The sequence below is a fragment of the Parasteatoda tepidariorum genome, chromosome 2 (assembly GCF_043381705.1).
Source record: "Parasteatoda tepidariorum isolate YZ-2023 chromosome 2, CAS_Ptep_4.0, whole genome shotgun sequence".
In the NCBI taxonomy this organism is placed as follows: domain Eukaryota; kingdom Metazoa; phylum Arthropoda; class Arachnida; order Araneae; family Theridiidae; genus Parasteatoda; species Parasteatoda tepidariorum.
In genome coordinates, this window is record NC_092205.1 from 52,262,529 (window position 1) to 52,276,593 (window position 14,065).

The window sequence follows — 14,065 nt, forward strand, 5'->3', positions numbered from 1 at the left end:
GCTAGTTGCAATTCAGTCCTATTATTATATGGCGAATGTCAACAAACAAAGATTTTTTTTAAAGATTTTTCGAAATGTTTTCAATTAGATTTTGGTCAGGGTAGTAAGATGCCAAATTCATAACGTCAATTTTATATTCTTTGAGTCAGTTTTTAGTTATTGTTCTACAATGTATGGATACATTTCTTTGTTGATAAACAAGTTAAGAATTTCAATACCTTCTCAGAAACGTTGTGTGTTTGTCTTGTAGAATGGATAGTCCTTGTTCATCATTTTATAAAATGAAGGCAAAGTTAAGTTTACATTGTTTACTATAAATTCTCCAAACGTCATGATGACTTCTCCCGAAAAATTTCCTTTTGAAAAATATTTCTTGTATACTCATCTGCAATATACTCATCTGATCTGTCTTTTTTCAACACTAAAAACAGTCTATAAGGGACTATATATTGAAAATAATGTTTTGATTGCAACAAGAACTGGTTTCCTCGGTTTACTATATTCTCCCCAAAGCATTATGACTTCTCAAAGAAAATATTTATTTTCATTTATCTTCAATAATAAGAATATTCATGGGATCCGTCTAAATGAAATTTTTTTTCATGACTAAAAACAGTCTATAATGAAATATAATGCGGGAATAACGTTTTCGTCGCCATAAAAACTGGTGTTTTGATACTTGTGAATCGGTACTGATTTTTTTCGACAAAAGTTTAGTCTTGAAACTTTGTGATGAGGTTTTAATCTTCATTTCAGAAAACCCAATGTTAGAATTCCGCTTTGTTGCCTGAAGAACTGTATACTTTAAGTCATCAAGATAGTTTTCTCTTCTGACTTTATTAACATATATCGGCATATTTAATAACTGTTCGAATAACATTGACTTTATTAACAGAACTTTATTAAATGAACTGACTTTATTAACAGATATTGGCATATTTAATAACTGTTCAAATAACACTGAATTTATTAACAGAAATTTATTAACTCTCTCTCTCTCTCTCTCTCTCACTAAAGGGTTAAAATTTCCATGTTTTATTATTTTTGGACAGTAAAACGAAATCCAGCGTAAAGTTATGTAAAGCCGAAATTGCGAAAAGAAAAATCAGCTTGAAAAGTATTATAAATTGCAACAACTTTCAAACAAACTGGATTTCTGAAAGAAAAAAAAACTCGTGTTAAATTCATGAATAAAAATACCTCTTTCAGTACGTCAAATTACAACTGTGAAGTAGAATTTCAGCAAAATACAAGACGGCTGCATAAGTTATCCTTTAATACAAGTTTAATTATCTAAAGTTAAATTTCATAACTCTCTTTTACTATATTCTCTGTATATATTTTTCAACTCACCATCATAATTTCAAGTTTCTAAGTTTGATAGTTTTGGAGTAGCAAAACAAAATGTAACTTGAAATTATACACTCAAAACAGTGGTAACGCGGTTTCTAATATTTTTATATAGAGTGACATAAACCAACTATTCTTTGTTGTAAAAAAATGGGCTGCCATAAAATCACCGAGCTTTCTTAGAGATCCGTGATGGCTCAGGAGATAGAGCGTACGCCTTCCAATGAGGTGAACCGGGTCCGAATCCCTGTGATGGCTGGTCGATACGAATTTCGCATAAGGCTTGCACTGACCACAGAGATCCTCAGATAAAATATCCTCAGTGGTAGACGGATCTTGGGTTAGAGTTCCCTGACTGCCAGGTTAACTGTGGGAGGTTTTCATGGTTTTCCACTCCATGTAGCGCAAATGCGGGTTAATTCCATCAAAAAAGTCCTGCACGAAGGCAAATTTCTCCCAATACTTGATCCAGGAGTTCCCTTGTCTTCTGGATTGGGTTCAAAATTACAAGCCTGCGGAGTTGAACATTGGTAGTCGTAAACCCATAAAATTGGGTAGGATATTCAACGACGGTTAATAATTAAAAAGGTTTCTCAGCAGTGTTATTTTTCAAATTGAACAGTGGCTGGAAGGGTGATTTGAGCTTTGATCCTAAAAATCGTTCAAAAATCTCAATTAGAATGTTCAGAAGAGACTGAAAAATCAAGTATCTCAACAGTGTAGAACATTAGAAGCCATTGTTTTAAATTAAACTGTGGAAAATTCTGCCATTTCAATAGGAATTTAAAAGATAATACACTTTTTGTTAACTCTTTATTATGTCCAATAAGATGAAGGATCAACTTTGATGGCATGCGAGATTTACGTCACCGGATTAGTATTCCTAAAGTTATATGTATCCACGTGTTTATTATTTTTTTACAGTTTCCTTTGAAAGTGTTTCTGTAAAACTGCATAATTTAAAATCAGAAAAAAATATTCACAAAAAAGAAAAATTGGATAACAGAAATTACATATAAATATTTTGCATTTTCGGAAAAGTATATTTAAGTGATCCGCTTACACTAAGAAAAAAAGTATGGTTAAAACTAGTAGAGTTTCGTAAAATTTTCCGTGTTTCTGGCTCTATGGTAACGCTAAAAAGCTCGGTAAGTCTTTTGGTAAAGGTTTTGGTAAAATCAACAATAACATATAGTTTTATAATATGTGATAAAATTTAGTAGATGCGGTGAAATTTGGTAATTTCATCATAATACCTACCTTAAACCAGTGTTTCCCAAACTTATGTCTTTTGTGTACCCCTTCCAAATTTTTCGTAACATGTGTACCACTATGAAAAAATGCTTGTATTTTTTTTAAAAATATGTTTATTTTTCTTTTTTGGTACAAAGTTTTCGGTAAAAAAATTCTATGTTAGGGACAAAAATTATATTTTACAAAAATAATTAAAACAAGTAGAATTTATTACAAACCTTTACTATAAAAAATTGCTCAAAAGTTAAAAATCACAACTAGCTGTTGACACCACTAATTATTAACTGTTAACTCTGCAAAAAAAAATAATAGTAAATAGAAAATACGTAATCGTAAATTTTCATAGCTAGCTTTGCTTTTAAATAAAATTTTTTGAAATTTTTTGTTTGTTGCAAGATATGTCACATAAGAACTCGTACCCCCACTAAGCTGTTCTCGTACCCCTGGGGGTACGCGTACCATACTTTGGGAAACACTGCCTTAAACCATGGCGTAAAAATCATTTATTCGGCTGAAGTGAAGATTTTTCAGTTTTGTAGTTTTCACTATATGTGTGATAATAAGAACTATAATTTTGAAAATCAGAATTTTCGGTAATCCGTTACCATGTGAACGGAAAAATTATCGGATGAATGGTTTAAATACCATATATTTAGGTTTTATTAACCAAATTATTTTTACCGAAACTTTTATTACCATGCAATACGGTACTTTTAACAGAATATTTTTTTCTCCGTGTACTGAAATTGAGGAGTTTTATGTAGGTGCAGCTGTGAATTTTTTCCCAGCAGGTAATCGTTTTATTAATTTTTAGAAAATTACTAAATTAATTTTATTCTGATGAACTTCACTAAAAGTTAATTTTACTCTCGTAAACTTTCGTGACTCTTCAAGAACCCTAAATACTCAGGGGCTAGGGCTCCGTTGGCAGGCAGAGAGGCCAGGGGATTAAGGTTCCATGATTTCCTGACCTACGGCATGATTTTGGTAATGTCGATAGCATTGCGCATAGACCGCCTTTACTTTATAGTCCAGATGGTACTTTGAAGCTGGGTTGGCTTCAAGTCACCATAGGAGATCAAACCCCAGTTCTTCATGATTACAGTTGAGTGCCTTAACCACTGAGACTTAAAATGAATAATTAACAAAGCTTTAATTTTCAAAAAAGTAACAAAGCTAAAAGAAAGAAGTAAGTAAAAGAAATAACAAAGCTTAATTCTCCAAAACAACCAATTTGGAAAATAAAAATGAAAAAGCAAAAACAACACGACAAAAAATTTAAAAATATCACATACTTTAAGCTAAATCCCTTTAACTCATTTTCATTACTAAATCTGTAATAAAAAAATTTCATAATAATCATTGCACATTGTGAGTTTTCAAATTACTTTGTGCCATTTCAATACTTAAGACAAACAATTATATTATTGACTCAATTATGTAAAATATCCATAAAATTGTTATATAAAAAAAAGTTTATATTTATTATTTCGTTAACAACTTTCATTTTATTTTATTGGGATAGTATGAAGTAATAAGCACATCAGAAACAATGCCAATAATTTGATTGAAGGAGGTCACTCTTTCTCGCGGGAGATTATTTTGTTGTAGAAAAATAGATTATCAGAAAATAAACTTGTGAAGCTTGTCAGGAAGTATGCTATGTCGCCGTACCTTGATACAGTCAAGTACGATTAACTAGTAGAGAGGAGTTTTAATTCAGTATATAAACACGCCGAAATTTGTGCATCGATATCAGTGTCCATCGAGCTTTGAGTTCTCTACTAGCTCTGAAGTCTAAAAAGGTATATCTACTTCCCTTTTGATAGTGTTTAAGTGGATTTACTTTGATAACGCCGCAAAAATGGATAAGTTGTTCACTGATTTTAGTTATTATAATTTTTCCATATACAAATATATATCTAAAGTTTAAGAGGGAAGATTACTGATTATTTAACCCTTAGTTTTAAACAATAGTTAAGTAGTAAATTGTAAATTAATTACGCATTTTTATTAATACGTTCTTTTGAATTTATAATTTTTTATAAAGAAATTTTATGCGTGAATATTAAAATTTAAAAAATAAAACATTAAAAAATTATACATACCCTTATGTTGGCTAAACATTTTATGCAAATCATTTATTTTGTAACAGTTTTATGTTATAAGTTCTTATGAAACAAATAGGTGTATGACAGTGTAATAAAAATAAAAATGGGTAATTAAATAGTAAGTAATGTAATGAAAAATAGGTGTATGTGTAAATTTGAAATAATATTTAACTCAGAAAAAATAAATTTATAAAGCTCTTATTTCTTAATTCCATTCCTAATATGTTACGACTAATAGCCCTTAAACAATGCTTGGCATTTTTCAAATGAAATATGTTTTTTCGTAAAGACATGGTTAAAACTGCAGGAAATTAATTTCAGTTTAAGTAAATTTTATAACTCTTTCTTTTTTTTGTAAAAAATACTAAATCTTAAGAAACTTTCAAATTAGTCGCAAAGAGTAATTATAAAAGAATGTCCAGTTTGCAATATTTTGAAGTTTATGAAAAGTATTACTTTTCTATTAATGTACAATTTACATTATTACTTTTTCAGTAATCTAATAATAGAAATACATTGCTGATTTTTTTCTCATTTATCTAAATAAATGCTCAAGAAATTTTTGTATGAGTAATTTTTAAAAAATAATAGATAATATCATATTATTATTTATTAGATGTTTAGCTCATAGCTTGTAGTTTATTGCATAGTTCATAGCTTGTAGTTTATTGCATAGTTCATAGCTTGTAGTTCAATTGCATCATATGAATGTGAAACAAGTTATACCCCATACTACACTTGGTTATATTATGTATTTTGAATATAAATTATTTTACATTACATATTATCTTTAGTCGCATCATAACTTAAAAATCAATTAAATTTCAGTTCCGATAAATGTAAAAATAAATAATTTTTCACTTTTTGCCTAGTATTCAATTACACGATTTACTTTATATTTCTCATAAGATGTGATAATTATTTCTCATAATTGACAATTCTTATTTCTCATGACAGATGATGCCGATTTCTCGTAACAAACGATGATTATTTCCTATAGCAGTCGAGGTTTATTTCTCATAACAATTGATATTTGTGCCTGAAAATAGATTATTTTTATTTTTCAAAACCAACGATATTTATATCTCATAGCAAACGATGCTTATTTCACAAAACAGACGAGATTTATTTCTTAAATCAGACCATTTTTATTTCTAATAACAATGCGAATTTTATCCTACATAACAAGCGGATTTTATTTATCATAACAAACTATGCTTACTTCGTATAGCAGACAATGTTTATTTCTCATAACAGATTATGTTTTCCCCCTAAAAGCAGAAGTTTTTTTTTTTTTTTTTTTTTTTTTACAAATGATTGGTTATAACAAACTATGCTTATTTCCCGAAACAGATGAGATTTATTTATTAATTTAGATCATTTCTTTCTCATAACAGACGAATTTTATTTTTCATAACAAATTTGGCTTACTTCTTACAGCAGACAATGTTTATTTCACACAACAGATAATGTTTTGTTTTTATAACAGATGATAGCTATGCTTATTTTCCAAATAAAATTATGCTTATTTCAATTGACGAGGTTTATTTTTTAAAATCAAAATATTTTTATTTCTCATAACAGACGAAGTATATTTCTCCTAACAAACTATGCTCGTTTCTTATAGCAAACGATATTTATTTCTTATAACAGATTATGCTTTTTCTTCTTCTAAAAGCAGATGATTTCTATTTTTTATAACAGCTGATATCTTATAACGTATCATGTTTTTTTCAAATAACAGACAAGATTTATTTCTCAAAAAATGACCATTTTAATTCCACATGACAGACGAAATTAATTTCTCATAATAGATAATCTACATCAATTAACGAAACTATCAATTTCGCATCAACAAAGATATTCAATGCAAGGATGAGTAGTTATTTAAATTGGTTTTCATAAGTGGTTAAGAAAAATTTCTAAACGACAAGCAATTTGCTTCAGTTTTTTTTTTTTCGAGAAAAATTTCGAAATTGCCAAAGGAGCAGAAAAATTGTGCCTCACGAAGAAGGAGTTTTTGGGACTTTCGTACCATGGCACAGAGCGCGTTTTCACTGATGCAGGAAGAATCAAAATCTGTAGATACATTCGGTCATGCACTATAAAAGCAAAACCGAAACACTTTCACTTTCAAAAAATCTCCCTTTCGCTTTTTTCCATCACTCTCTCCTCATTTGGAAGAAAAGGAGAAAGCCTTTTGGATATAGGCTTTCTTTTTGGGTTGGTAAAAGTTTCCAAAAAAGGTAAGTGAAAAATTCAAAGAATATTGAGGAAGACATTATTCAAAGGGATTTCGCCGCATCTGTTAAAAAAATTAACTTCAATGAAAGTAGTTTTAAGCTTTGAGCATTTTGGAATTTGTCTGTGGTTTTTAAACTTTGAAAGTGCTCTTTTTTAATAATTTTTTTTAAGCTGGTTGTAGTTTTTCGAGATAATATAACAATTTAAAACTTTTGAAAACTTTTTTTTAGTCTTCCCATCTCTAATATTTTCAAAGTGCTCGGTTATTAAACAGAAATTGACATAATCATTCACATTTTTATTCTTGATATCTTCTTATCTAAGGAGGAAATTATTTCGGTATTTTTGCTTCTATTAGTATCAAATGCAACAGTTTTATTCAAACATTTCACTCTCTTACGTTTCCATTATGTTTTGTTTAGTTTAATTTTACTAAAAATTTAAAAAAAAATTCTAATAAACTTTTTTTGGCTTTTAAGCTTTTATTTTTTTTTAATCTTTATGCTTTATATCTTTTATGTGTTTGCAGTTAACCATATATAGTAAATTATTCATAATATTGTTCTAAACGATTTTTTTCCAAACGTTTACACGAAAACAAAGCTTTTTTTCATCTAAATTATTGATTTATTTTCTATTATAAATTTCATTTTAAAGCTTATGTATCATTAAAAAGTGTCTTAACATAATTATCTGATTTGCCTTTATCCCTCCTTTTTGGTGTAAGCATTTATCTTTTCTTATTTTTACCCCAAATTACATATAATGGCCACTTATTAAATAGGAATTATATCTTAAACTTAAATAATTATAACATAATTTTTAAAACAATTTGATATTTTAATTATTCATTTTTTAGTCTTTCAACATTATTGCTTTGACAGAAAAAAAATTATGCAACTTTTTTTATAAATTAATTATATAAAATTTAGTTTTTAACATCTTTTTTCTTTCCTTTTCACTAAAAACTTGATATTAGACATCAATTTAAAAAACAAATTGTTAAATATTCCTTAGTTACATCATCACTTTCAAAAATTACTCAATTTTGATCTTTACTTTATACGTAATTATAACAATAATTGGTAGCATAATCTGCAATTTCAAATCTCCCGCTAATATTGTAATTTTCGCTCAACTTACTATAAAGGGAAAGCTGTTCAAGTTCATTGCGATCGTAAAAGATATCTCATTCATGAATTGGGCTGTAAAATGTATTTTTTAAGATTAAATGTATTCATAAATATATATCATATATTACCTAAAATTAGACAAAAATGTAAATATTTTACAAGAAAAAAATTGTGCAGAATTTTGCCTCAAATTCGTGCAAAAACGTGACTTCGAATTAAATTGTTGAAATTGAGTTTATTATTATTTTCAAATCCCTAAACTCTTTAATTTAGTAAAAACTGAATAATTTTTTCAAGAAACAAACAAAAATTTCGTATTTTTCAGCAAAAAGCAAAATTTTCCTGCCCACTAATAAGTAACAAAGCCAGAACTAGTGGCAACTTATATTAATTTGAAATTAACGTTTTTGGACATAAGTATAAACGATACATGGACAAAAGTAAAAATTATATTAAGAATATATGCGTGAAGACTGTAATAAATTTGTAATTAAAAATTTATTCACCAGAGAAAATTTAATACAACAAATAATATTAAAATTAATACAAAAATTTAAAGAAACATTATTTTTTTAAATTTTGTCTTTCAGTTTTCATTTAAAATATGCTAAGTTGTGGTTACAAAACCTTCAAATCTCCCAAAATCTGTCAATATCCAGGACTTGTATGGATCAGAAATTTTTCTTACAAAATATTTTATTTTTAATTTTCATTGACAAATTGTAAAAAAAATCATATTTTCTTTTAAAAAAAATTCCTATATTTTTTATAAAATAAGAACTCATAAAATTCGCATACTTTTACAAGAAAATTTTTCAGTTAAACCAATGGAAGCAAGAGAGAATTTATGAGTGTTTACTGGTACACATAACGGCAAATTCGTCTAATAAGCCATGTTAATATAATAAGAATATATTTATGGAATAATGTATTTAACATGCCATTATAATATGTGCAATTAGAAATGCAAATTTCTATGCTTATGCGAATGATTACGCAAACTTTTAAAATTTTCAAAATAATTTTTTTATCTATATAAAATAGTTCTGTATTATATTTTTCCTGAGAATAATATTTTAAACACAAAAATAAATAAATATTTATCATTCTCTGGAATACATTGAGTAGTAATTAAATCAAACTATTATTAAAAATAGTTTTACTTTTTTTGATATATGATTATTATTGAATACACTGATATATTATTGAATACATATAAAAGCATGACTTAAAGGCCTTCTTCACACCTATAAAAAATACTATGTACTATTCCTCCCAAGTACTATTATACTATTACTATTACTATACTCCCAAGTTTATTTACGTTTAAACTATGAAATCAATTTTTTATTTTTCAATTTATTAGTTCTTTTTTTCATATTATTCATTACATTGTCTATTACTAGACAGTTCAAATATTTTTAATTCATATGTGCGCTATTTTATTTATTACAGTGAGCTCCATTGAACCTAGTAACCAAGTTTCACATCTTAGGAATCCAAGTATTTAAAAACTTTTTTAAAAGCTTTTAAATTGACTTTGAATTTTTTTAAAAATATAGATTTACAATATGAAATATGACAAGTCAGAAAGCATTGTTAAAAGTTTATTAAAATCAAATTTAAACTACGGAATACTAATTTTAAGAATTTTTGCTATTGATCGTCTTCCAGTGTTTTTCACGGCGAATATTTCCACAGAATCGTAATAACACTTACTTTAATTCACTTGCAAGTAAGTGTTATTGTGCATTATATATTCACTTGCATATTCTGAAGCATACATATCACTTATTTCTTGGCTGAGAGATATTAAACCTGAGAAACTATATTTTGATAGATACTGATTTTAAAACTCTTATTTGAAAAATTGAGAATTAAGTTGATTATTAAGATGATTGGTGAACGCTATCCAACTTTAAAATGGGCCGTAGTTTAATCATTTCTGATTTAAGCGCAGAAAAAAAGTAATAAAATAAAATATTTTAAACAAATAATTTTTCACTGGATAAACAGAATAAAACTATAGTAAAAACAGTTTTAAAAATAAAAGTTGTATTAGGAGAATTATCCTATTTTTAGACATGAAGTCAAGACTCTGAAAACTTTAAGAAAGAATCCGAAAACTTTTTATAGAAATTAATTGTGGAGTTATTTTTTTTCTCATTTTTTGATTACAAAGCACCAAAATGGTGTTGACCCTGTTTCACAGTCGTAAGATAAAAGTGAGCTTCATGCTGGGATAATTTGGATAATCTGCCTTGCATTTTAAGAAAACGTGTTTATGTTCGTCGCCTGTAAGTAGCATAACGACAGTAACGGAGCATTAACTCATCCCAACAAAATCAACTTTACTTAAAATAACAACGAAGATACAGTTTTAAAATAATTTCTTTTCTGTATTTACTTCCTAGTTCATCATAGGGTTGTATTTGCTTTTTTTTTCTTGATATGTTATATTTATAATTTTTCTAGTTGCTAGTTTTAAAACAGGTAGTAGGCTGAGAAAAAATATGGTCAAAACTACCAGAATATGGTAAAATGTACCAGATTTCTGGCTCTATGAGAACACTGAAAAGCACAGTACTTTTTTCCGAAGCGCTTTAGTAATGATTTAGGTAAAAATAACAATAAAATAATATTATAATTAGCAATAAAATAATATTATAATTGGCAATAAAATAATATAATGAGCAATATAATTTAGTAAATTTGGCGTGATTCCTTTGAGCATACTTAAAAACTATTTATTCGGTTAAATTTACTTTTCGGTTTTATATTTTTCACTAAACGTGCGGCGTAATAAGAAATACAGTCTTGAAAACCAGAATTTTAGGCAAACTGTTAACATATGAATGAAAAAATTACCAAATGAATGATTTAAATACCTAATAGTTTGATTTTATTAACTAGATTTTTTTTATACCAGAAATGTCTTTACCATACATAACGGAAATTTTACTAGAATTTCCGTGTAATCTGTTCTTTTCTCTTTAGATGTGGCTCAACATGAAGGCCAGTTTGGTCTTCTTAGTAATGTTGGTTTACCTGGTTTCTGCTGATCCTATACCAGAACCAGAGCCAGGGTAAGTTATTTTCTTACGTTAAGCTTTTTTTAAGATTTGTACGGGAGTAAAAGATTTTGAAATTATGCTAAATGCTCTTATTAAACGTTTATGAGATTTTTGACGTTCAACATAATTTTTATCAAAATAATTGAATATTAAATTATGAATGAACTGCCTTTTTCTCTCTCTTTATGTTTAAAATTATATGAAAATAATAAAAAAAAATTAAATAAAAAAGGAAATATTCTTAAAAATTCAGCATTCTACAAAATGTATTAAAATGCAATTGATTGGAAAGCTTGGTCAACGAATTCATAATAGCTGAAAGTTCTGCCAGAATTCAGTTTTCTAATATTAAGTGGCTATTCCCAAAATTGCATTAAATCATAGTTAAACTAGTTTAAGTAAACTTAATGTACTCTTAATGGAAGTATTTTTAAAAACGACTTAAACAAAAATACATTTTAAAAGCTGCTTACAATTTTATTAATAATAAGTGTTTCTGAAATTTTACCAAAACGTTGTTTTTCAATTCATGATTTCGTATAAGAAAAAGGATTTTAAACTTTTAAGCATTTTGAGAGATTTTAAACAATGATTTTAGTTTCTATTCCTGATTTTTTTGTTTTAATTGCTAATTACATTTACATGTAACGCATACATACATTACCTTAAATTCATTTATATCGACCACTCATACTTAAATAACTACTTTGAAATTTTTTCTACTATTTTAAGTCCTATGTATCAATATCCTACCTAAAACTATACGCAAGCTACCAAAAAATATTTAAACTTAAAGCTTAGTACAATTAAAAACATACATTTAAAGAAAACTCTTTTATCTCAAATTTTAGATTAGGAGATAATTTAGTAGGAAAAATTAATGAGTCTTGCCTTACTAAAAAATAATGATAGTTGTAACAATAAAATCTTTTATGAGATAGAAAAAAAAACGAATCTAAGAATCTGAAAGAAGACTACTCAGTTTTGAAAAGTTCGATTCGGGTTTTAAAAAGTATTATAAATCATTTCTAACGATAATATTTATATTACTTACAGCCATCATGATGACAAAAAAGTTATAGTTATTAAGGACCAAACTGAGCATCATCATCACCATCACCACCATCATCATCATAAACATGGTCATGATCATAAACACGGACATGACCATAAACATGATCACTCCCATGGTCATGACCATCATCACAAGCATGGACATGATCACAGTCACAAACATGGACACGATCACCACCACAAGCATGGGCATGATCACAAACACGGGCATGATCATCATCACAAACATGGTCATGATCACAAACACCATCACGGACATGATCACCATCACAAGCACGGACATGATCACTTACACAAGCATGAGCATGGACATGATCACAAACATGGTCACGATCACCATCACAAGCATGGACACAACCACCATCATAAGCATGGACATGATCACAGTCACAAACATGGACACGACCACCATCATAAACACGGGCATGACCACAAACATGGTCACGATCACCTGCACAAACATGGACACGACCACCATCATAAGCATGGACATGATCACAGTCACAAACATGGACACGACCACCATCATAAACACGGGCATGACCACAAACATGGACATCATCACCTGCACAAACATGGACACGACCACCATCACAAGCATGGACATGATCACAGTCACAAACATGGACACGACCACCATCATAAACACGGACATGATCACAGTCACAAACATGGACATGATCATCACCACAAACATGGACATGGTCACCACCACAAGCACGGACATGACCATCACCACAAGCATGGACATGACCACCATCACAAGCACGGACATGATCACCATCACAAGCATGGACATGACCACGGACATCACCATAAAAGTGAACACCATCACGGGCATCATCATGGACATCATCATGGTCATCATCACAAAATTAGCCATCATCACGGACATAGTCACCATGGCCACAGTTTGGGTGGATTCAGTTATGGTGGTCTTGGTGATCATAGCGGTTTCTTCAATCTTGGAAGTGACTTTAAATTTTAAAAAAAAGTCATAAAAATTGGGATTATTTCACCTAAAGAAACGTCGATATTACATCAAATTAATATCAAGTGTTAGAAGAATTTCCCTGTTTCTAGACACTTGTTATGCCTTGGACGTTTTTGAAGCCAAATATAATTTATCTTGTGATATGTTGATAGAGTGAAATATAAGAAAAGTACGATATTTATTTTGTTGTTGTTTCAATATATTATTTATATATGTTACCTGACAGCAAGTATATTTGTGAAAAAAAACTTATATGACTCTAACGATTTTCAAACTAAACCTTTTCTAAATGTCTATATTTTTCTCTTGCTCATTATTACATTATTATTTATATTGAAACACTATGAATGTGCCTTGTTAATTCGCATGAAAAACTTGAAAATGAAATGGGTTGAGATTATTTATCTTCAGTGTCTTCCATTCTTATTTATTGCTTTCATAACTGTGATCTCCTTGTGTATTAATTGATCGGTTGATGGTTGAATAAAGTTTTATGTTTATTAAAAAATTGTTTTCCTTCATTTTCATAATTCCTTTCACCATAATCTTCGAAAAAATAAAAATAAAAAACCTAAGTTGTTTCTTACTTCATACAACAGTTAAAAAATGTAAAAATAGGATTAATAAATTTGAAAGTAAACTCAATGAAAAAATAATTTTAATGCTAAAATCTACAGAAAGTTATGGGAGCTTCTTAGCACTTAATTAATCAATTCACATTTTCTTCAGTATTATTTATACATCGTATTTTTCATACGAACGAAATAAAATAAAATTTCTTTCCAAGGTATGTATTCTTCTCAATAAACACTCCTGCCGATACCAAAGCAG

The 14,065-nt window shown here is 28.4% G+C and overlaps 1 protein-coding gene across 2 annotated transcripts; it reads left to right on the top strand.

The window, feature by feature from the left end:
- The first annotated feature begins 4,374 nt into the window (after nucleotides 1-4,374).
- On the top strand, nucleotides 4,375-13,688 carry LOC122269205 (cation channel sperm-associated protein 1-like). Of its 2 annotated transcripts, none has more exons than XM_043041153.2 (3): nucleotides 4,375-4,409; nucleotides 11,090-11,178; nucleotides 12,223-13,688. In XM_043041153.2, the coding sequence occupies exons 2-3, from the start codon at nucleotides 11,090-11,092 to the stop codon at nucleotides 13,226-13,228; spliced, it is 1,095 nt and encodes a 364-aa protein (XP_042897087.1). In that variant the 5' UTR covers nucleotides 4,375-4,409; the 3' UTR covers nucleotides 13,229-13,688. The 2 variants fall into 2 exon arrangements, with proteins under 2 accessions (XP_042897087.1, XP_071034234.1); XM_071178133.1 differs by lacking the exon at nucleotides 4,375-4,409 and adding an exon at nucleotides 6,868-6,961.
- Nucleotides 13,689-14,065: the final 377 nt, after the last annotated feature.

Excerpts from the sequence above, each read along its gene's own strand:
- LOC122269205 (XM_043041153.2), top strand. The coding sequence starts at position 11,090 with ATGTGGCTCAACATGAAGGCCAGTTTGGTCTTCTTAGTAATGTTGGTT. Across the intron at positions 11,179-12,222 it reads ATACCAGAACCAGAGCCAGG|CCATCATGATGACAAAAAAG; the intron begins GTAAGTTATTTT and ends TATTACTTACAG.